The sequence below is a fragment of the Rattus norvegicus genome, chromosome 9, assembly GCF_021556685.1.
Source record: "Rattus norvegicus strain SHRSP/BbbUtx chromosome 9, alternate assembly SHRSP_T2T, whole genome shotgun sequence".
Taxonomy (NCBI): Eukaryota; Metazoa; Chordata; class Mammalia; order Rodentia; family Muridae; genus Rattus; species Rattus norvegicus.
Window position 1 is genome coordinate 29604163 of NC_141542.1, and position 27029 is coordinate 29631191.

Genomic DNA, 27029 nt, shown 5'->3' on the forward strand with positions numbered 1-27029 from the left:
TGGGAGCCACCACATGGTTGCTGGGAATTGAACTCAGGACCTCTGGAAGAGCAGTCAGTGCTCTTAACCGCTGAGCCATCTCTCCAGCCCCCAAGTGTTATTTCCTTGATACTCCTGAAAATGTTTTTAAAAAGAACTAAAGTTAATTCTAGGAAAAAATTTTGAGAAAGTATACATTCGTTCTGAGCTTTTTGTTTGTTTTTAAGTATATCAAAACTTTTGGGGCTGGAGAAATGGCTCCCCTGCCTGATGGCTTGGGTGCCTCAAAAGCTTGTGTCACAAGAAAGGCCGTGGCTGCGTCTCTCTCTCTCAGCGCCTTCCTCTGCCAACATGAATCTCTACCCACAGGGAAAAGCGAGTTCGGGGAGGTGTTCCTCGCAAAGGCTCAGGGCTTAGACGAAGGCGCGACAGAGACCCTGGTGCTTGTGAAAAGCCTGCAGAACAAGGACGAGCAGCAGCAGCTGGACTTCCGGAGGGAGTTTGAGATGTTTGGGAAACTGAACCATGCCAACGTGGTGCGGCTCCTGGGGCTGTGCCGGGAGGCTGAGCCCCATTACATGGTGCTGGAGTATGTGGACCTGGTATGTTGTGGAGTGTCAGTGGAGAGGATTCTGGGGCTAGGGCACCACAGAGGTCTTGGCTTTTAGTGGTCGCAGACAAAGGTTGCCTCCTGACACTTGAGCAACCTGCCCTCCCAGCTCTCTGGTACCCACCCACCCCGCCTTTACCTATCTGTTCAGCTCCTCCAATCTTTCTGGAGTTCAGTCTTAGGATCTGGGACTTCTTTGTACCCTGCCTGGATGTCCTTCAGGTCCTGCCAACTGGTTTTCTTTGCTTTGTTTCTTCTTTCTGCTCAGAACTTGCCACCACTTGAAAACAAGCTTGTCAGAACCTGACCGGCCTTCTCTCTTCCCTTCCTGTCTCCTTTCCCTCCCTTTCTCTTTCCTTCCTACCTCCTTACCCGCCCCCCCAGCCCTCTCCCCTTTTCTTTCTTTTCTCTCTTTGCTCTTTGCCTCTTTTTCCCTTACTCAGTTCCTCTCCTGGCTCAGGTATCAGCCTGATCACCAGCTTGTCCACCAAGTTATCGTTCCTGTGGTCACCCCTGTTCCTGCTTTCCCCATCTTTGCTAGATGCTGGTCTTCTTGGTCTTTACACTGCTGCTGTAGAGCATCAGGGAAGGAGATGTTCTTAGTCTTCTGAGCATTGTACTTTTCTGTTAGGTGTGTTGTGTGTGTGTGTGTGTGTGTGTGTGTGTATGTGTCTTAGTAGGGAGTATGTGTGTGTGTGTCTTAGAGGGAGTGTATGTCTTAGTAGGGAGTGTGTGTGTGTGTGTGTGTTTGTGTCTTAGTAACGAGTGTGTGTGTGTCTTAGGGAATGTGTGTGTGTGTCTTAGAGTGAGTATGTGTCTTAGTAGGGGGTGTGTGTGTGTGTGTGTGTGTGTGTGTGTGTGTGTGTGTGTATGTGCATGTGCGCGTGCACATTCAGGTCAGGGCTTGTCACTGTCTCCAAGCAGGGACTCTGCAAGCTCGGTCTGATGCTTCAGAGCCCATAGCTGGGCTGTTCACTAACAGAGGTGTTTGGCCCTTCCCTCAGGGAGATCTCAAACAGTTCCTGAGGATTTCCAAGAACAAGGATGAAAAGTTGAAGTCACAGCCCCTCAGCACCAAACAGAAGGTAAGGTCAGGGTGGGAGAATCCCCCAGAGTTTGCCACAAGCAAGGGCACCCTCCAGCTTCCATTACTCAATACTACTTGAGAGCCAGGCCTTATGTAAGTACGTCACCTGTGTTTGCTAGCACAGAAGTCCCCTGCAGTGTGTTCCTGTCCCCATTTCATGGACCAAGAAACTGAGGCTTCGAGAGATTAAGTAGCTTGTTCCAGCTCTGTAGTCTGCAAGTAGCTTGATGTTGTCATGCTGGCTTCACAGAGGAGGCAGCTGCTCAGGCCCTTGTCTCTATTGTTAACTTCTGGGAGAGCAAAACCCACGTGCCCAAGGCTCACAGCAAAAGCAGCAGCAGCATCCAAGTCCACGGGCTGCTGGGTTGGGCGTGGCCTTGGGCAGGTTTCTTTAACTTGTGTGTGGAGACTATGGCCTTACAGACTGAAGGACTCGAAGCATGACACATACGGGAAGCGAGTGGGAGGCCTCGGTGAGAGATGTGGAAGACATCCAGGTTCTTAGGTAGCCAGACAGCTGTGGTTAACAAAGAGGGCTTCCTGACGGAGAGAGCCTTTGAGTTCAGTTCTCAAGGACAGGAAGTAGTTGAATGGCAGGAAGGGGATGGCTTCAGGAGAGAGGATCAAGGTAAGTGGCTGGGACAGGGACAGAGGCAAGCTGACAGCTGAGCACGGTGTTTAGTGTCTGTGATGCAGTACTCGGGAGGCTGCGGCAAAGAACGGCCTTGGGCCACATTCTGTCTAGTGAGTCTGAGGCCAGCCTGTGCTGTATAGTGAGACCCTGACTCCGAAACACACATGAGAAAGGAGGACAGGAAGGGAGTCATGGCATGTCCCCAGGCGCTCTGACAGCCATCGCAGTCCACCACACACTGTCCTATGAGCTCTTGCATGTAGCCTTCAGTTGGATGAGGACGTTTTCAGAGACTGGGTTCCATACACACCCTCGTAGGACAGCACTTAGATCCAGACTGAGGGCTGAAAGACGTGGCTCAAAGGTTAAGAGAGCTTACTGCTCTTCCTGAGGATCCAGGTTCAGTTCCTGCCACCCCAGTTAGGTGACCCACAACCTCCTGTAACTCCAGCTCCAGGGTAATCTGAGACCTCGGACCTCCATTGGCTCCTGCATGCAAATGTCCAAACCTAGGCACAGACAGACAGACAGACAGACAGAGAGAGAGACCCACACATAGACACACCAAAGAGATTCGTGTACAGACAGAGACACACACAAAGAGACCCATACACAGACAGACATACAGAGAGACCCACTCAAAGACAGACACCCACACAGACAGACACACATACCATTAAAAATGAATCTTAAAATTTAAGAAAATCGGGGGTTGGGGATTTAGCTCAGCGGTAGAGCGCTTGCCTAGCAAGCGCAAGGCCCTGGGTTCGGTCCCCAGCTCCGAAAAATCATGCTAAATCATGCTAAATCATGCAGATTTAGCCAGATGTGGTGGCTCAGACCTGTAGTCTCAGCACCCTGGAGACAGTGGCACAAGCATCGCCAGACTTTGAAGGTAAAGTGTGTTGTATAGTGAAGCTCACGCCAATCTAAGGGGAAGAAGTTAACCATTATCATTTGTATGTGTAAGTAGGTCAGAGGGCAGCTTTATGGATTCGCTTCCCTCCCACCCTCGTGTGGGCTGCAGGCTCTCATGCTTGCCTTTACCCAGCAGCCACCTCACCAGCCGCCATCTTGGCTTTGTTCTTCTATGACTGCATTTTGTCGTTGATGACTCCTCCCTTGGGGGTCCTGAGTGAAACTTTATGGTAGAGGAAGCAATCAGTTAGCTGGTTCTCTGGAACTGGAGTTATAAACAGTTGTGAGCCACCACGTGGGTGCTGGGAACCCAACCCTGGAGCTCTGCAAGAGCAGACACTATTCTTAACCACTGAGCCATCCCTCCATTAGCCGCCACGGCCACCACCTCCCCTCCCCATGTCTTCTTTTTAAAAAAAAAAAAAGCATACATTCATTGGTATTTATTTACTGGTATTTCTGTATGTGTCTGCATACATGCCTGCTTGTAGAGGTCAGAAGACAGCTTAAAGAAGTTGGCTCTCTCCTTCCACCGTGTGCATTCCAGATAACAAGCTCAGGTCGTCAGGCTTGGTGGCAAGTGCCTTTATCTCTCTGCTGAGCCATTGTGAGCCCAGATTCATGGCTGTCTACCAGTACTCTCACGTTTACATTTGTATGTGTATGTAGGTCAGAGGGCAGCTCTGTGACTTTTGCTATAGCACAGAGCACCTCCGTCACGATGACCCCTTCTTCAAGAACAGTTTTTTACAAGTTTTAGCTCTCTCGGACACTGACTTGTTCTGAGTATAGTTTAGCCTTGGCCGTCCTGGAACTTGTTCTGTAGACCTGGCTGGCCTCAGACTCTCCAGGCATACCGCCTAGTATGCCACCACCCGCGCTTGGAGTCTGCCTTCTTGCCAGGAATCCTGTCTTGGCCAGCCTTGGTGTATTCTACCAGGAGCTTTTATGCTTAACGTTTAGTGCAGGCCTGGTGTCTGTCCAGTGCATTGACCGTGCAGGGCTGGAGCGATGGCTCAGCAGCATTTGCTGCTCTAGAGGACTTGAGTTTGGCTCTCTGAACTCAGAATGGTGAGCGGTTTGCATCTAGACTGCCCATAAGCCCATCTCCAGGGGATCTGATACATGGCTCTGCCTTTGTCTCCTGAGGACTAGGGTTAAAGGCCTGATCCATCCACCTGTATTTTTTGATTCAGGGCCTCTCACTGAACTCATTGATTGGCTAGCCCAGCCGGCCAGTGAGCCCTCTACATGGGTAATGAGATCCAAGCTCAGGTGCTCATGCTTGCACAGCAGCAGACACTGCCCCCACTGAGGGAGAACCCACTTAGGGTCTCCACAACCCTTTCATCTCACGCAGTTAAACCTTCAAACAGCCTAGTGAAGCAGCCTCCTCTGTATTCTCTCTTCTGGAGAAGGTAGCGGAGGTTGTGGTGTTTGAGGTTTCCTAAGCAGCACTCCAGGGATACCTGGAGTAACGGAGACAAGGGTCGTGTGACAGGTGGTCCCCTTGATCCTTAGTCCTGGGCTGTGCTCACAAGCTGTTCTCTCTCGCCAGGTGGCCCTGTGTTCCCAGGTGGCCCTGGGCATGGAACACTTGTCCAACAACCGCTTTGTGCACAAGGACTTAGCTGCTCGCAACTGCCTGGTCAGCGCCCAGAGGCAGGTGAAGGTGTCCGCGCTGGGCCTCAGCAAGGATGTATACAACAGGTAGAAGGGCTTCGGGGCACGTGCGTCCCTTCCTTCCCAAGGGGGTCTGGGAGAGACAGGGCAGATGCGGTTGGTGAAGGGGGTAGTAAAGGGCTGCATGGCTGCTTAGCAGAACGGTGGGGTGAGGTGGGAGGGTTGACTAAAGCCTAACCATCCGCTTTCTAAAGGCACAACAGGTCCCAGAAGTGGCCCCAAGTAGCTGCTGGCTATGGATCTGCTATAGTGATTAAAAAACAAGTATTGTAAGCCGGGGAGTGGGCACACTCGGGAGGCGGAGGCTGGTAGATCTCTGTGAGTTCAAGGCCAGCCTGGTCCACAGAGTGAGTTCCAGGACAGCCAGGGGTGCACAGGGAGACCCCGTCTTATAAAACTAAAAGAAAAACAAACAAACAAACCCCCAAACAGAAGACAACCCAATATTATAAACCTAGAATGGTTTGGGTTTATAGGTTGGTAAAAAAGAGTATTTATAGGGCTGGAGAGATGGCTCAGTGATTAAGAGCACCCGACTGCTCTTCCAGAGGTCATGAGTTCAATTCCCAGCAACCACATGGTGGCTCACAACCATCTGTAAAGAGATCCCATGCCCTCTTCTGGTGTTTCTGAAGACAGCTACAGTATATATAATAAATAAATAAATCTTTTAAAAAAATAGTATTTATAGTTAGTTTCTATGTCATTAACCGTGCATGTCACTTCCTCTGTACGTTTTTTAATTCAGGAACAATGAAGCATGAGCCTTTGACCCTGTCCATTGTGGTCAGAGAATGTTCTAGATTGCCTGTAGATGCCACCTTGGGGGAGTTCCCAGTCACCCCAGTTTCAGGTCACCCCAGTTTTCCCAACGATCGCTTCAGCCATACTTCATCAGTAATAAATAAGGCCTTTTCTACTTTTTAATTTCTATTCATATTTTTTATTTCTTGTTTATTTACTTTTACAGCGTTGGGATCACACCCAAGGTCTCACAGACAGCCCTATCCCTCTTTAAAAATTTGAAACAGGATCTTGCTGAGCTTCTCATGCTGGTATTAAACTCACTCTATAGCCTAAGTAAGCCTTAAACTCGTGATGCCCCTGCCTCAGCCTTCCAACCAGCCGGGATTACAGGCTTGCAGCACCAGGCCTGGGTTGTGTTGTTGTTGTTGTTGTTATTGTTGGTTTTTCTTTACATTTACTTGTTTTTCTTTTGTGGGTGTTTGCCAGCAGGCGTATATATGCACTGTGTATATGTGCCTAGTGGCTGAGGAGGTTAGGAGAGGGCCTCAGATCCCTGGAACTGGAGTTAGAGGTGATTATGAGCTGCCGTTTGGGTGCTGGGCATTGAACCCAGGTCTCTGGATGAGTGTCCAGTGCTCTTAACCTCCGAGCCATCTCTCCAAACCCTCTAAATGGAGTATGTGTGGAGTATGTATATATATATATATGTATATATATATAATTTTATTTGAATGGCTATTTTGTCTGCATGTATGTCTGTGTACTAGTGTACTGAGTGTCCTCAGAGGCCAGAAGAAAGATTCAAACACCTTGGAAATAGAGTTATCAAGGTTGGAAAGTGGAACTTGAGGCCTTGGGACCAGCAGCCAGTGCTCTTAACCTCTGAGCCATCTCTGCAGCCACCTCTTACTGGAATTTTTCCCCCCCCCAGGGCTGGGGACCGAACCCAGGACCTTGCGCTTCCTAGGCAAGCGCTCTACCACTGAGCCAAATCCCCAACCCCTCTTACTGGAATTTTTAAACTATCAAACCTCACTCAAGTGGGTCCACATCCAGAGTTAACCCAGCACACCTCTGCGCTTAGCATACGGATTCCCGAGTCCTTCGATGTCTTCTCTGGAAAAGGCTGGCCCCGCCGGGGGAATCCTAGTTTGAGATGAGGCTGGGCTCCTAGGCCTTGGCCTTCTCTGACCTAGCCTGTGTCGCTTCTCTGTTGCAGTGAATACTACCACTTCCGCCAGGCCTGGGTACCTTTGCGTTGGATGTCCCCAGAGGCTGTCCTGGAGGGTGACTTCTCCACCAAGTCTGACGTCTGGGCCTTTGGCGTGCTCATGTGGGAAGTGTTCACTCATGGAGAGATGCCCCATGGTGGACAGGGAGATGATGAGGTGCTGGCGGGTAAGTAGCTGTGCCCCTGATCCGACCCTCACCTTTCCCCATCCCACCTCTGCCTGCTTGGCCTCCAGGGCTAGCGAGCCTCCCTCCGCTGGTGCTTAGCAGTCCTGCCGATAGGACCTCTCCGGGTGTGAAAACTCTGCAGACACAGTCGGTAAGGTGGTTCAGCAGGTTGAGCTGTGCCATCAATCCCCAGGACCCACGCAGTGGAAGGAGATTAGAAGGAGAGAAGCAGCTCTCCCAGGGTGTAGTTTGTGTACACACGTGCACATGCACGCACACACACGTACATGTGCATATACAGACACAACACAACACACATCAATAAATAAGTCATTTTTTAAAATACTGGAAAGCAGGCTCAAGCTGTGTGGGAAATGATAAAGCCGGTGACTAGCATATGAGAAGCCCTGGGTTCAATCCCTAGTTCTGCAAAACTCAAAATTAACCTGTTGGGAGACTTCCCTACTGGGTTAAGCTGCTCATCTCCAGTGTCCCTTTCAGCTGCAGGTTGCTTGAGCTCCAACAGGACCCTGCTACCAGCCGGAGAGAACTGGGAAGACAGTTCTCTCTTTGTCTTCTAAGATCCTTGCCATACTCTTAAAATGTGGTACCCGCTCACCCATCACTGACCAGTCCTCCCCAGGGCAGACCAGTCCTTGTGCCAATGCCATGGGGACCGCACGCCCCAGCAGGTATTGACAAGCCATTAAACATTTGGGCTAATGCTACGCTGTGTGTTCCACAGACTTGCAGGCTGGGAAGGCTCGGCTCCCGCAGCCCGAAGGCTGCCCGTCTAAGCTCTACCGGCTGATGCAACGCTGCTGGGCCCTGAACCCCAAGGACCGGCCCTCCTTCAGCGAGATCGCTAGCACCCTGGGAGATGGCCCTGCAGACAGCAAGCAGTGAGGGAGCCTCACAGGCTGTCCCTCAGGACGGCGCGGGCAGGGAAGAACCCCTCTTGAGGGGAGCCTGCAGCATGAGGGGCAAGATAACCCTGTTCTTGGCCTTGGGGTCCCTGCCCAAGCACAACAGGCATTGCTGAGGGCTGGCAGTGCCTAGGCGTTTCTCTTTGCCTCAGCCACTGGGGAGGCTGATTCAAACCCAGGCTGGGTGACTTAAGACCATGGGCTGGGGGCATCTTTCTTTGCGACCCCTTCCCTTATCAGGGACAGTATGGGTACCTCAGGTAACCCCAATTTCTGGCCTGAGACTTCTGGCCAGGTCCAGCTCTGTCACTAATCTGCCAATGGGGAGGGCTGGGCTGGGGCTGACTAGGTGTGGGGGACTTTAATACACAAATATACTCAAAGTTCCAGGATAACTCTGGGCACACAGGACCAACGGGCCTCTTGGCCCATGGGTCCCACCTGGGGGCGCCTAGCAGGTCATGAAGGGCACGGCAGCAGAGTCCTCCCCACCGTGGGCTTGTGCACACTAAGCCAGACCCCTGGCTCAGTCTCCTTTCCTCACCCTAAGTGCCTGGCAGATGAAGTGTTCGGGAGCTTTTGACACTTATATAACCCGCCCCTTTTGTATGCACCTTGGGCGGCCTTTGTATGTAATTGCAGCGTGGGGTGGGTGGGCATGGGGAGGTCTGGGTGGGCCCTAGAGGAAGTAGGGAGGGAGGGCCACCCCTGCCTCATACTCTTACTTACTGTTGTTGTTTGTTTGTTCTACGGTTTTGTTTTTGTTTTGTTTTGTTTTTTACACTCGCTGCTCTCAATAAAGAAGCCTTTTTTTAAACAGCTTGTTTATTAGACTCTCACCGCCTTTGCTCGTGAATGGGGTTCTTTGTCTCCTTCTCTTTGCCGATCAGAAGGGGCAGTGTGACTTCTTGACATCGAGTAGGGCGTGTATGGGACGATCCCATAGATGCTGGTTCTGCTCTCCCATTCTCAGATGTCTCAATCCGCTCCTACCTGTGTGGCGGCCGCTGAGTCTTTGCCATTCAGGCCAGAAAAGGGGACAGTGACATAGTCAGGCTCTGAGTCCCTGACTATGAAACTAGGAAGGCAGGGAGCTGGAGAAGTGGCTTTTAACTAAGAGCACTGGCTGCCCTTGCAAAGACTGCAGCTGGCTGTAGCTCCAGTTCAGGGAATCTAGCATCTTCTTTTGGCACCAGTGGCCAGAAGCAAGCAACAGGCACACATACTTATGTGCAGGTAAAACAGACTCACACATGAAATAAAAATCGTGAAAAAAAGAACACTATTAAAAGTGAGCTGGGAGCTGGTCTATGGTGACGCACACCCTTAATCCAGGCACTCGGGAGGCAGAGGCGGGTGGGTCTCTGTGAGTTAGGGGCAGTCCTGGTTGACAAAGCTGTTTTGGACAGTCAGGTCTGTTACACAGAGAAACCCTGTCTTGAACCACTCACTCCCACCCAAAATGAGCCGGGAAATGGCTCATTGGTTAAGATCGCCTCTTTGTTGATCTTGCAGAGGACTGGGGTTCAGTTCTTACAGACCCACATGGGGTCTCGCAACCTTCTCTTATTCTAATTCTAGAATATTAGGCCCTGCCCTCTTTCTTCAGGTACCAGGCACATACATGGCACATATACAAACACATTTGGGCCAAACACCAATATAAATAAGATGAATCTTTAGTATAATTAAGTAAATACATATATATTTTTAATGACTGCATAAAATGCATGCATATATATTAGGACATATATTTATATAGATAACTTACATTTATAATATATGTTTTTAATATATATTTCCTAATATATATATTAGGGTTATGCATACACACATATATGTATTATGAAATACTAGGATTATGCATGTATGTATGTATGTATGTATGTATGTATGTATGTATGTATGTATGTATGTATCAGAAAAGTGCCTTAGGAGGCAGAGGGTGGAAGATTAGAGCTGCCCAGGCCTGCCTGAGCTACATAGTCTGTCAAAAGAAGTGGGGAAGAAAATCCCAAACCATTCAGCTAATAGAATACTTTCCTGGCATGTATGAAGCACTAATTTTGGTCCACAAACATAAATCAGGCATGAGGTATATAGTCCTGTAATCCCAGAATCGGGGTGGTAGGGCAGAGACCTTCCAGATGACTCGGCTGTTAATAGTATACACTGGCTACTCTTCCAGAGCACCCAGACTTAATTCCCAAATACCCACTCACCCTGTCTGCAACTCCGCAGACATACAAGCATAAAAGACCACCCATAAACGAAATAATAAGAAAGCTAATCTTTTTAATTAAAAATAAAAAAGTTGAAGGCCATCTTCAGCTACACAAAAGCAAGCACCCTGCCAGATCATCTCACCCTGGATTTCATCTCACACTCCGCCAATTTTTCTTGACGCTCTGTCCTTTCCTCTGCCTGTTTGGACCGAATCAGAGGTTATCTCTCTTCACTAGCTTTCTTATCTCTGAAGGGTACCAGTGTTAGGAGATTCAACCATACCCAAACCCCAAAAATATCTATTATTATTAGTTTGTGCATGACAGGACCTCAAGCACGGTCTGAGGTTAGCCTTGAACTCCTCATGAGCCAGCCTCTACTTCCCCAGTGCTGGGATGACAAGCATGTGCCACTATGCCCAATTTAAAAATCTTCCTGGTTTTCTATGCAGCCAGCATCAAAATCCACTTAACTCAGCTCCGTGCAGTTTCCTCAGTTTTGCTTGAATATAAAAGAAAAAAAATACATCAAAATGTAATTCTGGTTGTCAAAAACATCCGATGGTAGGCACCTACATAAAGTATGTTAGTTCTTATTGCTTCCAACCTAGGCTAGAGCTAAGCATTGTTAGTGTCTGAGGCACGGCTTTCCAGAATTTTCCTGTGCACATGGGTTTCCTTTCAGTTCCCTGTGTAACTTGCTGTCACAACTAAGACCCTCTACTTCCTCATGAAAAATATATAGTCTGTTATATAGTCCTGAAACATGGTATGTAGGTCAGGCTGGCCTCAAACTCATATAGATTCACTTGCCTCTTGCTCCTCCTCACCAAGTGCTGGGATTAAAGGCACTTTTTAATTTAATTGTTTTGTATATGGGTGTGTGGCCTGCATGTGTGTGTACAGTGCCCTCGGAGGCCAGAAAATGGCATTGGACCCCCTGGAGTTGGAGTACTGTTAGCCGCCATGTGGGTACTGGGAACTGAACCTAGGTCCTCTGAAAGAGCAGCCAGTGCTCCTAACTTCTGAGCTGTCTCTCCAGCCCCGTGTCAATCATTTAAAGATTTACTTTCTCAGCAGGAGGGATGGCTCAGCAATCACTGGCTGCTCTTCCAGAGGACCTGCGTTCAATTCCCAGTACCCGCATGGCAGCTCACAACCGTCTGTAACTCCAGGTCCAGAGACTCTGACACATCTACACACACACGCAGGCAAAAACACCCCGATGCACACGAAATAAAAATAAGAGTCAAGGCTTACTTGTATTACTTGTGTGTGTGTGTGTGTGTGTGTGTGTGTGTGTGTGTGTGTGTGTGTTGTTGTTGTTGTTGTCGTCTGTGTTTGTGCACCTGTGAATGCAGACTCCTGAAGAGGGTGCTCAATTCCTTGTAGCTAGTAAGCCACCCAACATGGATGCCGGGAACCCAACTCCGATCCTCTAGAAAGGCAGTGAGCACTTTTAACCACTGAGCCCTTTCCAGTCCATGATCGGCATTTAATTTTCTTTTGATTCATTTTTTGTGTTTGGGTGTTTATCTGTATATGTATCTGTCTGTGTACCATGTGTATGCTTGGTGCCCGAGGGGCCAGAAGCAACCATTGGCTCTCTCTTGGAACTGTGAGCCACCATGTGGAGCCAACTCCTGCATACTATGATGTGCATACATGCACAGGTGAAAACACACACACACACCACACACACACATACACACACACATCACACACATATACATTCACACACCCTCCCCCCCCACATACACACACACCACACACATACACCACACACATACACACACACCACACACACACACATACACCACACACACCACACACACACATACACACACACATCACACACATACACATACACACACACCCCCACACACATACACACACACCACACACATACACCACACACATACACACACACATCACACACATACACATACACACACCCTCCCCCCACACACATACACACACACCACACACATACACACACCACACACACACATACACCACACACACACACATACAAACACATATACCACACACCCCAATATACATACACACACCACACCCCCCACACATACATACACACCACACACACACACAAATGTAATAATGTATTTTTTATACACAAAATAAATGTTATATTATCCAAATGGAACACATCTATAAGTTTTATTGTTAGATCAGAGCCTCATATACTCCAGGCTGGTCTCTAAGCCATGTAGCCAAGGATAACCTTGAACTTCTTCCCCTAATCCTCTTGCCTTCACCTCTGGAGCCCTGAGATTCCAGGTATATACCACTAGACCTGCTATATTTTGGGCTGGCTAGGCAGGTCTCCTGGCTAAATCTCCCACACCAATGAATCCATTTTTTTTTCTTTTTTCTTTCTTTTGGAGCTGGGGACCGAACCCAGGGCCTTGTGCTTGCTAGGCAAGCGCTCTACCACTGAGATAAATCCCCAACCCCATGAATCCGTTTTTTAAGAGGTTTGTTTTTTTTTTTTTTTTTGTATGTGCATGGACATTATGTCTGCATGTATGTCAGTGCACCACATGTATGCCTGATGCCTACAGAGACCAGAAGAGTGTATGCCCAATAATTGGTTGTGGCAGATGGCTGTGAGCTGGCATATGGGTGCTGGGAACCAAACCCAGTTTCTCTCTAAGAGCAGCGGGTGCTCTTGACCACTGAGCCATCTCTCCAGAGTATAATTCCGACTTTGATTTTATACCACAATGGCTGTGGCTCCCGAATCCGCAGTCATCTGGCATGGTGTGGACCTGAGACTCCCCCTCCTTTCCTGTGGTGACAGGAGTTAGTGTGAATGAGGTCATCCTAAGAAAGCTGTGACACAACCCAGACAACCAGGAGAAAGAGCAGCACCTTGGATGGAAATCTGAGGACAGGGTAGTGTCACCCCAGATTCCTTCCGTGGTGCTCCGCTGAGATGGAGAACTGCCCCACAGTACAGGACTCAGAATTCTTTGGAAGCCAGGTGGGATGAAACCGCGGGGTCGTGGATTTCACATTGGGCTCCTGCCCCACCCCATCCCTGCTCTATCTGTGGCCCTTGAACCCTTCCAGAACCTACTTCTGTTATCAGACCTATTCTGCCCCTTGCTAATGCATTCTACGTATTTAGATGCCTGTGGTGCAAATTAGTGGGAAGAAAACACTCTCGGGAAATGGGGATGAGGAGCCCCTATTTTCGGAGACCTAGTGACTAAACCTACATCATATGTGTTGGTACATGTATGCACATGCTATATTACAAACCCCTTGGCATTTCCTGAGTCTTCTGGACCGTGACTCATAGTAAACAGTGCAGCGGACATTGTCACCCAGCACAAACACAAAGCAGACAAAATCAATCTTCCCACCCTCCTGACCTATAAAAATGGTACTAATAAATATTGCTCAGCTTATAGATAATGCAAACAAAGGTGGCTGGTGGGTGTGTGCGAGTGTGCGAGTGTGCGAGTGTGTGTGTGTGTGTGTTTTGAGAAAGAGTCTCTCGATGTAGTCCTGTAGTCCTGGCTGGCCTGGAACTCACAGACGTTGGTGTGTCTCTACTTCCTGAGCGCCTGAGTTACAGGAATATTCCAGCACACCCAGCCCAGATGGGAGTTCTCTGTGCCAATCCTAAAACTGGGTGTGGTGGCTCCAGCCCATTGGAGTACGCGTTCAAAGTCTTCCTCAGCCACACAGAGAATTCAGTACCGGCCTGTGATCGTTGAGACTGATACTTGATACTTTGTGGTTTGGCCATATGGGTGAGTGCAGCAGCCATAGGACAGCTTTGACAGTCACACCACAGAATCTGTCCACCAAATTAATTAATCAATTCACTCATTCATTTATTGGTTTTGCGAGACAGGGTTTCTCCGTGTAACCCTGGCTGACCTGGCGCTCACTCTGCAGACCAGGCTGGTTTCTAACTCAGAGATCTGTCTGCTTCTGCATTCAGAGTGCTGGAGCGAAAGGTGTGCCTGGCCAGTTTGTTTTTATTTAAAATTGTTTATTACATGTTGTACTTGTGTCTGTGTATGGGAACACATGGACTACAGGGTGTGTAGGTACCGAGGACAACTTTCAAGAGATGGGTCTTTACCCACCATTTTGAACTCAGTAACCATTTTGAACTCAGTAATTAGGCTTGGCAGTAAGAGCCTTTACCCAGAGTCATGTCACTAGATTGTTATGATGGGTCTCTCACTCAAATGGAGACTGCGGGTAGAGGCAGCCTGAGTGTGTGTGTGAGTGAGTGTGTGTGTGTGTGTGTGTGTGTGTGTGTGTGTGTGTGTGTGTGTAGGGGGGCAGCTGTCTGCCTGTCTCCTCCTAGCACTGAAACATACATGCATGTGCCACCAAAGCTGGCTTTCTTTTTTTTTTTTTGGACAGGAGTTCTGGGGTTTGAACTCAGGCCCTTAAGGTTTTGGCTCAGTCCTTAATCTCGTGTGTGTGTGTGTGTGTGTGTGTGTGTGTGTGTGTGTGTGTGTGGTGTGTATTTGGGTGTGTTACTTATTATATTACTAAGGCTAGCCCTTCTAGAGATCCTCCTGGGTCTTGCAAGACTGAGCCACCCCATCTAGCTAGTTTATTTGTTCAAAAACTTGTGTTGCTAGCAGTACAAGGAACCAATCGATCTCTTTATCCTCACAACACTGAAAGGAACCCATTTCATTAAGCGCACCAGATGTTTGTCCACAGATTGGGGCGACTTGACACATTGTAGCCCCTATGACTGAGCCACAGACCGCTCACTGCTGTGACTTTCTTTACTCTTTGCCCCCTTAAAATCTGTATTCAGAACCTGAGGGATGGACACTGTCTTAGGGTTTCTCTTGCCGTGATGAAACACCATGACCAAAAAGCCAGTCTGGAGGAAAGGGTTTATTCAGCTCACACTTCCACATCGCTGTTCATCACCAAAGGAAGTCAGGACTGGAACTCAAGCAGGACAGCAACCTGGAGGCAGGAGCTGACGCAGCGGCCATGGAGGGGTGCTGCTTACTGCAATGCTCTCCGTGCTTGCTCAGCCTGCTTTCTTATAAAATCCAGGACCACGGGGCCCAAGGATGGCACCGCCCACAATGGGCTGGGCTTCCTCCATTGATCACTAATTGAGGAAGTGCCCTACAGCTGGATCTCAGGGAGGCATTTCCTCAACAGAGGCTCCTTCCTCTCTGATGACTCTAGCTTGTGTCTAGCTGACAGCAAACCAGCCAGCACAAGTACCGACACCAGAGAAGGGACCCAGGTCACTTGTTTGCATGCACAGGCCTGCAAAGGTAGACAGACTTTTTATTCGAATAATTTTTTAGATGTATTTAATGCGCACTGGTGTTTTACTTACATGTATGTCTTTGAAGATGTCAGATCACCTGGAACTGGAGTTAAAGACCACTGTGAGCTGCCATGTGGGTGCTGGAAATTGAACCCAGGTCCTCTGGAAGAGCAGCCAGAACTCTTAACCACGTTTGAATAATTTTCTTTTTGACTGGGTTTTGCTATGTAGTCCTGGGCTGGCTTGGTGCTCACTATGTGGGTCAGGTTGGACTTGAACTCGGGGTAATCCTCCTGCCTCAGCCTCCGGAATAGCTAGAATTAAATGTGTGCACCACACAGTCCGGTCAGATTTAAATAGTTTCAGTAACATAGAAGTCCACGATATTTTCTCTATCTTGGAAGAAAGACTCAGACTCTCAGACCCTTAACCTGGGCTTTGTAACACCCACGTTTTAATCTTTATATCTTTTTTTAAAAAAATCCTCCTATGGACCTGGAATGTCGATTACATTCCCTTGCTTAAACTTTCTATCCCGCTGTACTTTCAGGCCTTTGCTTTATCCTCGAGACCACCCCCTCTCTTTCAGCACAGGCGCAGCTGGAAGTCTTCACTGACCTCTCACTCTCCGCCCTGCCCCCATCGTGGATGGGAGGTCGCCCCGTACCTCCTCCTCCTCCAGATGTGTGTCTGCCAAAGACACCCCTCCACCTCCAGTGTAGAGGATGATGAACGATGTGACCTCGCAGCCAGACTTGTGGGAAAGTGTTGATCCTTTGAAAAGAGAGGGAAAGGCAAGTGTGTGTAGTAGGGGAACGAGTGGAACCGCTGGGGTAGCGGAGACGAAACACAAGTTCCCTCGGCTCCAACCACTTTACCTTCCCTCAGGAAGTGGTGGGAGAAACGCTCCAATCTATCCCTGAACCCCTTCGCTGGAATTAGGAAGTATTTTTTCTCATTTATTTTAAACCCCAATCCATTCAGGGGTTCCCTCTTCTGCCCTCCAGTCCTCTTCCAGGTTTCCTCTATGAGAGTTTCAACAATCCACTACTCTCCAACACAGGGGGGCGGAACTGGCTCCGCTCCACTGTTCCTTTAAGGAGTTGGCTCCTCCCCCCCAAGGAATCGCGGTCTGACGCGGGATGACAGCAGCGAGTTCGGTATGTCTATGCAAATAAGTCTCCCCTTCGGGCCAATGGGGAGCGGAGGTGCCGGAAGCGCGGACCAATGGGGCGGGGGCGCTGGGGCTCGCCATATAAGGAGCGGCCTCGCCATAAAAGGAAACATTGTATCTCTTTATATGGGGGGGGAAGGGTTGGGGGATACCTCCGCCGCCAGCGCGTGGTCCCGGCCCCCTCCACCCGCGGTCTCGGCCGCGGCCAGCAGCCCCTGCCCCGCGGGGGACGCTGACGGCCGCAGGGCGCGCCTCCCCGGCACACGGACAGGGGGCGCTGCGCGCGGCCTGGGGCAACCCCGGCCATAGGGGCAGGAAAGTGAGGGCCCAGGTCGGCCCGGGCGTGCAGGGGCCCCGGGTTCGCAGCTGCGGCAGCGACAGCGGCTTTAGCAGCAGCGGGAGTGCCGGGTGGAACCGGGAAGCCGATGGCGGCGGCGGCCCCGATTCCTCGCTGACTTGCCTGTCCGCCCTCCTGCACTCAGCGCCATGTTACCGAGCCAAGCTGGGGCCGCGGCGGCTCTGGGCCGGGGCTCGGCCCTGGGGGGCAGCCTGAACAGGACCCCGACGGGGCGGCCGGGCGGCAGCGGTGGGACTCGCGGGGCGAACGGGGGCCGGGTCCCCGGGAACGGCGCGGGGCTCGGCCCGGGTCGTCTGGAGCGGGAGGCTGCAGCAGCAGCAGCGCCCACCGCCGGGGCCCTCTACAGCGGCAGCGAGGGCGACTCTGAGTCCGGCGAGGAGGAGGAGCTGGGCGCCGAGCGGCGCGGCCTCAAGCGGAGTCTGAGCGAGATGGAGCTCGGTGTGGTGGTCGGTGGGCCTGAGGCGGCGGCGGCGGCCGCCGGAGGCTACGGACCGGTGAGCGGCGCGGTGAGCGGGGCCAAGCCGGGGAAGAAGACCCGGGGCCGCGTGAAGATCAAGATGGAGTTCATCGACAACAAGCTGCGGCGTTACACGACCTTCAGCAAGAGGAAGACGGGCATCATGAAGAAGGTACAGGAGCCGGAGATTGGCGCGCCCCGGGGGGACCTGAAGGGTGGGTGAGCTCTAAGGTAGCCCGGGTGCGAGACAGAGCTGAGGCGGAGGTGAGAGGCGGGCTAGTCCGCAGGAGGTGTGTGGGAGGGGATGGTTGTACCCAGGCCGGGCGAAAGGGGAGGGGCCGCCCGGGAAATATGGGGAGAGGGGAGATGCTGCGAACGTCCGGAATCCTGGGCAAAGGCGCCGGGGTGGGAGTGACCAGCGCGCGGGGGACAGAGGGTCCTGGAAGAGTACAGGAGTGAACAGGGGCCGGCAGGAAGCTGGATAACCAGACGCGGGGATCAACAGATCCACTGTGTCCCGGTGTGCGGGAAGGGCGGTGGAAAAGGGAGCAGAAGGTTTGGAGATGAGGAGGCAGGAGTTGGATGACAGCAGTGAGAGAGCTTGAGTGGGACGAAATGTGGGCATCGCTAGAGTTGTGCGGGCATGAAGGACAGGCAGGGTTAGGAACCAGGTGAGGAAGCTAGGCGGGAGAACTGCTACTGCCTTGAGGAACAGCAAGCTGGGACCAAGTCCCGCCCTGGCCATGTGTCTTCCGTTGCGTTCTGTGGAAATCTCATGCTGCCCCAGGGCCCGCTGCAGAATCGCTGGCCTTTGGGACAGGTAGGGCTTCCAGCTCTAGAGCAAATCAGTGCATGGAATGTTGGGGAAAGTCAGGGAGATTTGTAGAGGTACCACTTGCCAGCTGATAGCTTATCAAAAGTGACAGGATAGTGATAGGAGACGTCTTGGAGTCTAGGAGATGGGAAGGGGTGGAAGCAGAGGGACTGGGAAACCGCCTACAACCTGGGTGGGAACCAGTGTTGTCATCTGTTCCTTGCCGAAGCTGCAAGTGCTTCCAAGGTGGGTTGTGCATTTTCGCTGGGGCTCTCATAGCAGAGTATCTATTGCAAATATAGCTCTCACCATTTTGGGTGCTCTCTCTTATCAGTAACCCTTGATCACCATGGAGAAGGTTTTGGGAAAAGGTAGACAGTACCTTTCCTCCTTTCTTATCCTTCCATCCCAAGGGGAAAGAAAAGGGCAGTGTTGTGTTACAGGGTAAAAGAAGTTAGGCTGTGGCAACAGGTTAGAGCCTGTGCAGTTTTCTGGCAGGGAACATGGGCAGTTTGGCAGTTAGGTGGCTGTTACCACAAATGTGATGTGTGAGTTCTAGTGTGGTAGGGACCTCACTGCCCCTGTGACAGTGAGGAGGAAGCATACACCAGCAGTGTTAGGGGATAGCCCGCTGTGGCTGTGTGTCCACCTTGAGGTTATATGCTCAATCCCTGCTGGAAGCTATTCCTGTTTGCTTGGGATATCTGCAGGCAATGGGCCTGCTTCTTACAGGACATGCGTGGTTTCTCTGCTCCCAGCTCACCTTGAGCTATCTAGATAGGACCCTGTTACAGTCTCTGGATGAAGGTCATCCTAGGAGTCAGCACTAGAGATCACCGTACAGTTTTCCCCAGGGAAGTAGAGAGGAAAAGCGTCGCTGACTTGCCCATCTCCTCCAACTCCCCAGGCTTATGAGCTGTCCACGCTGACAGGGACACAGGTGCTGTTGCTGGTGGCCAGTGAGACAGGCCATGTGTATACCTTTGCCACCCGCAAACTGCAGCCCATGATCACCAGTGAGACCGGCAAGGCGCTGATTCAGACCTGCCTCAACTCGCCAGACTCTCCACCCCGCTCAGACCCCAGCACAGACCAGAGAATGAGTGCCACTGGCTTTGAAGAGCCAGATCTCACCTACCAGGTGTCGGAATCTGACAGCAGTGGGGAAACCAAGGTGTGGTTTTTGGTCACCTATGTGGGGGGCGGGGGGATCCCTTTCCTTTCTTGGACTAACACAGGTACATAGACACTCTTAGTGATGAGGAGTGGGGCCAGGTTAGTGTTCCTTATCCTAGGAGACAGGTGTCCATCCTCCATTCCTGACAGGAGGCTGTCCCACTAGATAAGCGGGCGGCCTCCGTGCCCATATAAGGCCGGTTCGGGCTCCACGCCGGCCTCCCGCCCGCAGCCCGCCTGCCTGGCAAGGCTTTTGCATTCCTCCCGCCAGCTGTCTCCCCGCTGGGGGCGGGGGTGTAGTTTGGCCCTGCCCTCCTGGCAGGCTGGGAATAGGAAGGGAGCTCTCCGGGGCCAGGGTCCTGAGAACCCGCTACTGTTGCCAAGCAGGAAGTCAGGTTGGGCAAGGGACTACCTTAGTAGTGAGCCTTATACTGGGTGTTCGGGATACCTAGGCCGGGGCTGTTTAGGAAGAGCATTGGCTTGCTACTGAGGATGCCAGCTCTAGTTACACCTCCCCCTTATTCCCGGTAAGGAGAGAGGGGCGGGTCTTCCTGCTTGCTGTTTGCGGAGCTCCGCCTTCTGGTGCTTAACAACTAGCCAATGGGAGGAAGCGGCACTGTTTGCCTTAGCAACGCCTTTACCAATCAACGGTCTTGGGGACAGTTGCTTAGCAAACATCTCGGTCTGACCCACCCCTGCTTTTTGAATCCTCTGCCTCAAGTCAGGAATCTCTGGCCTGGTGGTTTGGTTCTCTAGCTAGCCCTGGCTTCTTCCTCACTACTCTTAAGAACATAGGCCCCCTTCGCCCTTCGGAGAGTCAGTCCTCCAGTCACCTGTTATCTGCAGTCACTGACAGGTGTGGGTAGGCCTCATTTCTATGCACTTGGGTAAGTCCCTTGGTGTTTGATCTTTGACTGAAGTGCTTCCTGTCAGACCTTCGTGAGCCCTCTCCAGCATTATGCTCTTTGAAAATCCCAGGCCCTGCGTTAAAGTCCGGCAGTCCCGAGCTGGAGGAATCCTTTACAGAGAGCATTAGTCCAACACTCGTTTGTCAAAGAGGAAATGAGTAACAGGGGAGACTATCTCAGGGTCACCAAGACAGTCACTGCCAGAGCTAGAAACAGACGGACCAGATTTGTGCAATTCACTGGGGCAAACAAAGAATGCACTGGGGTTTTTATTCTAAGAGCTGGAAATGTCTATTTTTATCTTGGTTTTAGCCAGATGCTTTTCTCTAAGTGGTTTTAAGAATGTTTAATCTTCTTAACAACCTGTGAGTTAAGTAGTTGTATTTTTGTTTGTTTTGTAATATTCATTCCTTATTTTGAGACACTGTATCTCTATGTAGGCCTGGCTATCCTAGAACTTTTTATGTAGACCAGCCTGACTTCCAACTCACTGAGATCCTCCTGCCTCTGCCCTCTGAGTGCTGGGATTATAGGCATATGCCATCACAGCAGGCTTATGCCTTTAATGTGTAGACCTTGAGACAGGGTCTCACTGTAGACTCAGCTGGCCTTGAGCTCATGGCCATCTCTGCCTCAGCCTCCCAGGTGCTGGGTTCCAGGCCTTGCCACCATGCCAGCATCAGCTTCATGCCTGCATGGTGCAGTTTCAACTAGGGTTTAACTGAAACACGGGTCTGAGCCTGAATTCTCAATTCACACAAAGCTACTGCAGGGATAAGCTCACTGCTCCATCTTTCCTCTGGGTATAGGACACACTGAAGCCAGCATTCACAGTCACCAACCTGCCGGGTACCACCTCCACAATCCAAACAGCACCCAGCACCTCTACCACCATGCAAGTCAGCAGCGGCCCCTCCTTCCCCATCACCAACTACCTGGCACCAGTGTCTGCTAGTGTCAGCCCCAGTGCTGTCAGCAGTGCCAACGGGACTGTGCTCAAGAGTACAGGCAGCGGCCCTGTCTCCTCTGGGGGCCTTATGCAGCTGCCTACCAGCTTCACTCTCATGCCTGGTGAGTCACAAGGGGCAGGGAGAGGTTTGTTCTCTCTGGGACAATTTGAGATGTTCAGAGTGATGTCAGGGATAGCACCAAGGAGAACCTCTTCGTTTGACAAGGAGGAAACATGGGTTAGAGCCTTCGGAAGACAATCTCTGCCCAGTGAGATGCCTGCTGTCGGGGTCTCAGTTTCATCTCTGCACTGGTCTTGCTGGCTGCCTTGCACCTCCACTGCTGTGGAGACAGTTCTCCCACCTTTGTGCTGTGACCGGGGCAGATTCTGGCCCTGAGGGATTAAGGCTAGCACTGGGTCTGCTGAAGAAGAAGGAGGAGCAGAGGTTAGGACAGGAGGAGGAGGGAAGTCACTTCAGTCACTCAGAGCATGTGGACCTTCCTCAGGTCCCAGGGGAACAGGACAGGAGTTGGGAGCCAGTGTGCGGGACTCTGGGATATGGTCCTCCAGTGTGTGTGAAGGTGACAGCTGCACAGGCTGGAGCCAAGTAAAACACTGTGTCTTATAGGTGGGGCAGTGGCCCAGCAGGTCCCTGTGCAGGCCATTCATGTGCACCAGGCCCCACAGCAAGCGTCTCCCTCTCGTGACAGCAGCACAGACCTCACGCAGACCTCCTCCAGCGGGACAGGTATAACTCCTTGCCTCTGCCCTCCCCCATCCCCAATGTCCTGCCTTCTCACAGGAAGCCTAGGAGTGGGTCCTTAGCAGCATGCCTCCTGCACCGAGGACTCCAGGGGATTCCTGAGGAGAAACTGGGGTTTTCAACCTCATCCTTATAAGAAAGTAGAGTTCAGCTGAGGTCTGAACCCAGCCAGCCCTGCAGTGGGGAATCAGAAGAAATAAGGAGCCACTGAAAAACTATTTGTTCAGTAATCAGGGAGGACCAAGTGCAGTTATCACACATGGGAGGGACACTGTAGGTCTCACACAGCTCAGTTCCTCTCAGCTGCTGTTGGTCTTTTCAGGAGTTGTAGTGAACTCCACATGTAAGCCACTGTCGCTCCAACTTTATTTATTACACATTAGCTGAGTCCCTTCTGGTCTAGGGACTGGAGTTCCTGGGAATGGGAGGGGGGAGGGGCGGAACGCAAGATCTCCAGTGAGTCAGAGTCTGCACCTCAGTAAGTTCCCAGGTTAACACTTGAGATGTGCTTGTCTCAAGGATGAACTTGCTAGGTGTAAGCTTAGGAAGAGGAGGGGATGTGAGCGGCGGAGTTCCTAAGAGACTGCCTGGACTTTCCTGGGAGAAGGGTCATCGTTGGGATCCTAGGTTCTGTGAACAGAGACTTTGATGGATACACAATCCCACAGGAGAACAGTGAGCTGTTGTGCTCAGAAGGAAAAGTTAGGCTTTATTGTTGTTGTTGACAAGGAGCAGAGAAACAAACTTTTGACAAACTTGTGACATAGGACGTGACAAAGATCCTGAAGCTGGAATCCTGGGGCAGGATGAGAGAGAGATGCCAGGAGGGGTCAGCTCCCTGATGTGTGTCTGTGTTTTCCAGTGACGTTGCCCGCCACCATCATGACGTCGTCTGTACCCACAACTGTGGGTGGCCACATGATGTACCCTAGTCCCCATGCAGTGATGTATGCCCCCACCTCGGGCCTGGCTGATGGCAGCCTCACCGTGCTCAATGCCTTCTCTCAGGCACCATCCACCATGCAGGTGTCCCACAGCCAGGTCCAGGAGCCAGGTGAGGGAAGGGCCGAGGCTGAAGAAAGAAGGACCATTTATTTCTCCCTTTCATAGGCACTCACATGAGTGCCCCAGCTCCCCCGTCTCCCTCTCCCAGTGCCCACACGTTCTCCTGCACAAACGCATAGACTTGGACATGCTCACGCTCAGTGGACAATGCCCTTCCTCATTTGGACACTCATGCGCATGTAAACCCTCCCATTACAGGCACCCTCATGCTTTGCGTGAGACGCTTTGGGGCACACACCCTTGGGCACATGTCTGAGGCTTCCCAGTCACTTGTGACTATTGGCTCCTCCTGAGCAAGTGAGTGAGTTCTCCTGTGCTTTCTGATGCAGGTGGTGTCCCTCAGGTGTTCCTCACAGCACCGTCTGGGACCGTGCAGATCCCTGTCTCTGCCGTTCAGCTTCACCAGGTAAGGTGGACGCACCTCCTATCTGTCCTACCTGTCCACTCAGCCAGTCTTCCCTAGCCAGGGACCCTGTCTGTTAGGCCTGTGCTGGAATGGCAGGCCAGCAGGGGGCGCCTGAGCCTGCATGTCCACATCCACTCTCCGGTCCTTAAACTCCTCCTTCCTTACAGATGGCTGTGATAGGACAGCAAGCTGGGAGCAGCAGCAACCTCACCGAGCTACAGGTGGTGAACTTGGACGCCACCCACAGCACCAAGAGTGAATGATCCGCCCGCCACCCTGGACAGATGGCCCAAGGGACGGCACCACTTATTTATTGTTGCCTTTTCACGGTTTCTTTACACACACATTGACTGGCCGAAGGAGGGAGGCGGGGAGAAGGAGTGGGCAGCCACAGGACAATGCCCTCTCACTCCAGCCAAAGACACGGCCTGCCTGCCCTTCCCTGTCTTCCCAGCTCCCCTCCTGCTCTACCTGTCATGCTGTTGATGGTGGGGCTTTCCTCCCTCCTCAGACCCCTTGCCAGCCTGGCTCAATGTTTGCTCTGAGTATTAGCTTACCCAATGGGACCGTGCCCACCTCCCACTCACAGGCCTTCTGTGGGACTGGGCACAGCGGTCCCCTCTGAGGAAGTGTTGGGGCCCTCTCTCCAGCCTCTTTGGCGACCTCTGGTTAGCTCTGTGTCTGCCACGGCCTGGGACAAAAGAGCCCTGCCCCTGCCCCTCAGGGAGCCAGCTGGGAGAGATGGGGACTTCTTCCCTCACACCGCCTCCCTCTGCCCCTTTCAGCTCCTGAAACAGCTGGGCCTGTGCACTGGGCAGGTTATTGGGGCCGCCTGCCCTGCCTTGCCTCTCTGTTCCCATGGACCTCCAGGGGCTCTTGGGTTGAAGGGAACCACTATTAGCGTTCTCTTCCTCCCCTTGGTCTTCCCCCTTCTCCCAGCTGCTTTACTTAAAAGTTGATTTTGAACTTTTTATTTGAGGAGATGAAGTGAAAACAAATCTATAAATATATATTTTTAAAATATTTAACTTTTTTTTAATGGCGTTTTTCTCATCCCCCTCCCTGCCCAAACTCCCCTTTCCTGGGGATGCTTTTGGGCTCCCTAGAACTGTCTGGGCCCCTGGGGACAGCCACCCCTTGAGCTGGGGTCCCCAGTGTCTGTGTGGGAGATTCTGAGATTGTACCATATCCTGGGTTCTTTCCAGGAGAAAGCTGGGGAAGGGCCCCTCAGGCCATGCCACGAAAGGGGGTGGGAGGGTGACCCACAGTTCTAGGCCTCTTTTGCCCTCTAGGGTTGCTGTGAGGAGGAGGGAAGAGGGGGAGCAGATGTGGGGAGGGTGGGGTGGGAGGGTCAGGTAGAGAAGACTGGTTTCATTTGTGCCACAGCATGGTCATTGCAGCCTGTGCTCCCCCAGGCTCGCAGCTACCTGGGGCCCAAGTTGCAGTGAGCAGGATGGGGTTTGGGAGGTAGGGAGACACAGGAATGGGGGTCAGAAGTAGGAGCAGCTCTTGGGCTGAGTGCAGCAACGGGGAGCCAGATGTGGGCAGCTCTCCCAGGGAGTGAGCAGCTACTGTAACTTTTTTAAATTAAGACAAAAAGCCTTGAAGAAAATGACTTTATTTTTCTAAGTGTAACCTCAGTATTTATGTAATTTGTACAGGGCCATGCCCCACCCCCTTAAAGTCCCCTTGGGGACCTTGAGGGTGGGCTAGCATAGGGGAGGGTGTTTTACCCTGTGTCAGAGCCAGCCTAAACCACCTGTATCCATTAAAGGAGCTTTTTCAGGGGGGCAGTTGGGGTAGGGAGTCACTAACCCCTTGCTACTGCCTTCAGTAGGAACAAGCCTGCCTCTGTGGTTAGGTGAAGGGGTAGGGGAAGGTATTATGCATAGCCTAGGTATAGTGGGGATGATCTGCTGACAAGTTTGAGAGCCCCCTTAACCTCTAATCCCCATTGCTGTCTTCCCCAGCTGGGATGCCACCTTTCTGGCCTTTCTCCTGGAAATAGCTGGGGCATTTGGGTGGCTTTCAAGACTGGGGCATGGTAAACCAGGGCCAGAGTTGGGGAGCTTGGGACTCAGGTCTGTAACTGCCCAGCCCCCTTCTCTGCTCTTGTTTCCCTCCACTGCCACCCACTCACGGCCCCTCCCCCAACACCGGAGGGGGTGTTGATTCCTCCTCACAAAAGATAGAGCCAGGGCGAGTGAATCAGGCAAAGTGCTTACCACAACGTGTGCTGTGTGATTGTGGCCTTGGGAGAACCTGTTTGTCAGGACTGAGGTGGCATTTCTATGTGCAGCAACCCTTGGTGTTTCCCTTCCTAAGTGGCTCTGGGGGTGTGTGTGTGCCTGTGTCTGAGTGAATATATGTGTGACTGTGGAGTATGTGTGGAAATATCCGTGGTTTCTACTTCTCCTGGGATGTCGACCCAGGAATAGTGGACATGGTCACATCCTCTGTACAGAGCTTTCTTTTGTATTAAAAAAAAATACTCTTTCAATAAATGTATCATTTTTGTGCACAGACTGGGGTCTTTGCCTGTATCTTTGGGATCTTTTCAGCATCGGGAGGGAGGAAGGAACACAACCCCTTAAAATCTGCACCTAGGGGTTGGGGATTTAGCTCAGTGGTAGAGCGCTTGCCTAGCAAGCGGAAGGCCCTGGGTTCGGTCCCCAGCTCCGATAAAAAGAAAAAAAAAAAAAATCTGCCCCTAGCTGCCGTGTGCTTCGAACTGTTCAATCCAGGAATGGGGGTGGGGTGCCGTGGTAGGTGGAAGAGGAAGGTGGACCGGGTGAAGCGCAGGATGCTTCACACACCGAACTATCTGGGAAAGACTGGTTGCGGATTCCCGCAGCTAATACGCATGCTCCACTCACGCGCCGCCGCTTTGCCACGCTCGCTGTGGGCCACGGTAGGACCCGTAGTCGCCTGGGCCGTGCGTGCGCCCGGCGTGTGACCCGGAAAGGAGCTGTGGAGGAGGCGGGCCGACCTGCGGACCCGCTGCTGGGTGACAGCGAAGGTTCAGCCGGGTGGTGAGAGGTGAGAAGAGAGCTCTGCGCGGAGCTGTCCCTTCTCCTTACCCAACCCACTCCAAGTCCCTCATCCCTTCCTCCGGAACTGGAAGGTCTCCCAGGTCCTGTCAGCTCGCGACCGCGCCCCGCCATCCTCACCCCGCCCCCCCAGACCATTCCCCGCGAGGTGTTAGGCCGGCTCCCTGTCCCTTTGAAGTCTAGCTCTGGCACGATTGTGCTGCTTTCTGTTCTCAGTCTCCACAGCTAGGCGTCACCTTCACGCCTCTATTTACAGCTTCTGGTCTAGGCCCTCCATATGCTGCCCCCTCCACCCCCACCCCGCCCCCAGGCCTAGGGAATGGTTTGACTTGGCCCCATGTATGTAAGCAGCTATGACGGCATTAATAGTCATCTCTTAGCCTTACCTCCATGCTAAGCGAAT

General features: G+C 51.8%; 3 protein-coding genes and 1 long non-coding RNA gene across 20 annotated transcripts in view; 3 read left to right on the top strand and 1 right to left on the bottom strand.

Moving 5' to 3' along the window:
- Positions 1-8799, top strand: part of Ptk7 (protein tyrosine kinase 7) — a 66315-nt gene extending 57516 nt beyond the window's left edge. For both annotated transcript variants that reach the window (NM_001395741.1, XM_087565093.1), the window contains 5 exons: positions 349-581; positions 1594-1674; positions 4787-4938; positions 6878-7056; positions 7802-8799. In NM_001395741.1, coding sequence (NP_001382670.1) covers positions 349-581; positions 1594-1674; positions 4787-4938; positions 6878-7056; positions 7802-7962 — 806 coding nt within the window. In that variant the 3' untranslated portion in view covers positions 7963-8799. The remainder of the gene's footprint in view (positions 1-348; positions 582-1593; positions 1675-4786; positions 4939-6877; positions 7057-7801) is intronic.
- A 3570-nt stretch (positions 8800-12369) lies between these two features.
- Positions 12370-16575, bottom strand: LOC120094784 (uncharacterized). 2 transcript variants are annotated; one of them, XR_015629399.1, is made up of 4 exons: positions 16385-16575; positions 16174-16280; positions 15576-15820; positions 12370-13019 (listed from the first exon to the last, which is right to left on the bottom strand). It is a non-coding gene; the product is annotated as an uncharacterized LOC120094784 (long non-coding RNA). The 2 variants fall into 2 exon arrangements; XR_015629398.1 differs by lacking the exon at positions 12370-13019 and adding an exon at positions 15098-15502.
- Positions 16576-16786: 211 nt separating this feature from the next.
- Positions 16787-26100, top strand: Srf (serum response factor). 2 transcript variants are annotated; one of them, NM_001109302.2, is given in 7 exon segments: positions 16839-17667; positions 19217-19483; positions 21203-21464; positions 21971-22090; positions 22968-23159; positions 23500-23576; positions 23744-26100. In NM_001109302.2, coding segments are annotated over 7 exon segments (1515 nt in total). In that variant the 5' UTR covers positions 16839-17166; the 3' UTR covers positions 23840-26100.
- A 426-nt stretch (positions 26101-26526) lies between these two features.
- The window catches only part of Cul9 (cullin 9), a 43280-nt gene continuing 42777 nt past the window's right edge, over positions 26527-27029 (top strand). For 13 of the 14 annotated variants that reach the window (XR_015628607.1, XR_015628609.1, XR_015628611.1 and 10 more), the window contains exon 1: positions 26527-26615. The gene's annotated coding sequence lies outside the window, so the exon portion shown is untranslated. 14 annotated transcript variants of the gene reach the window in all.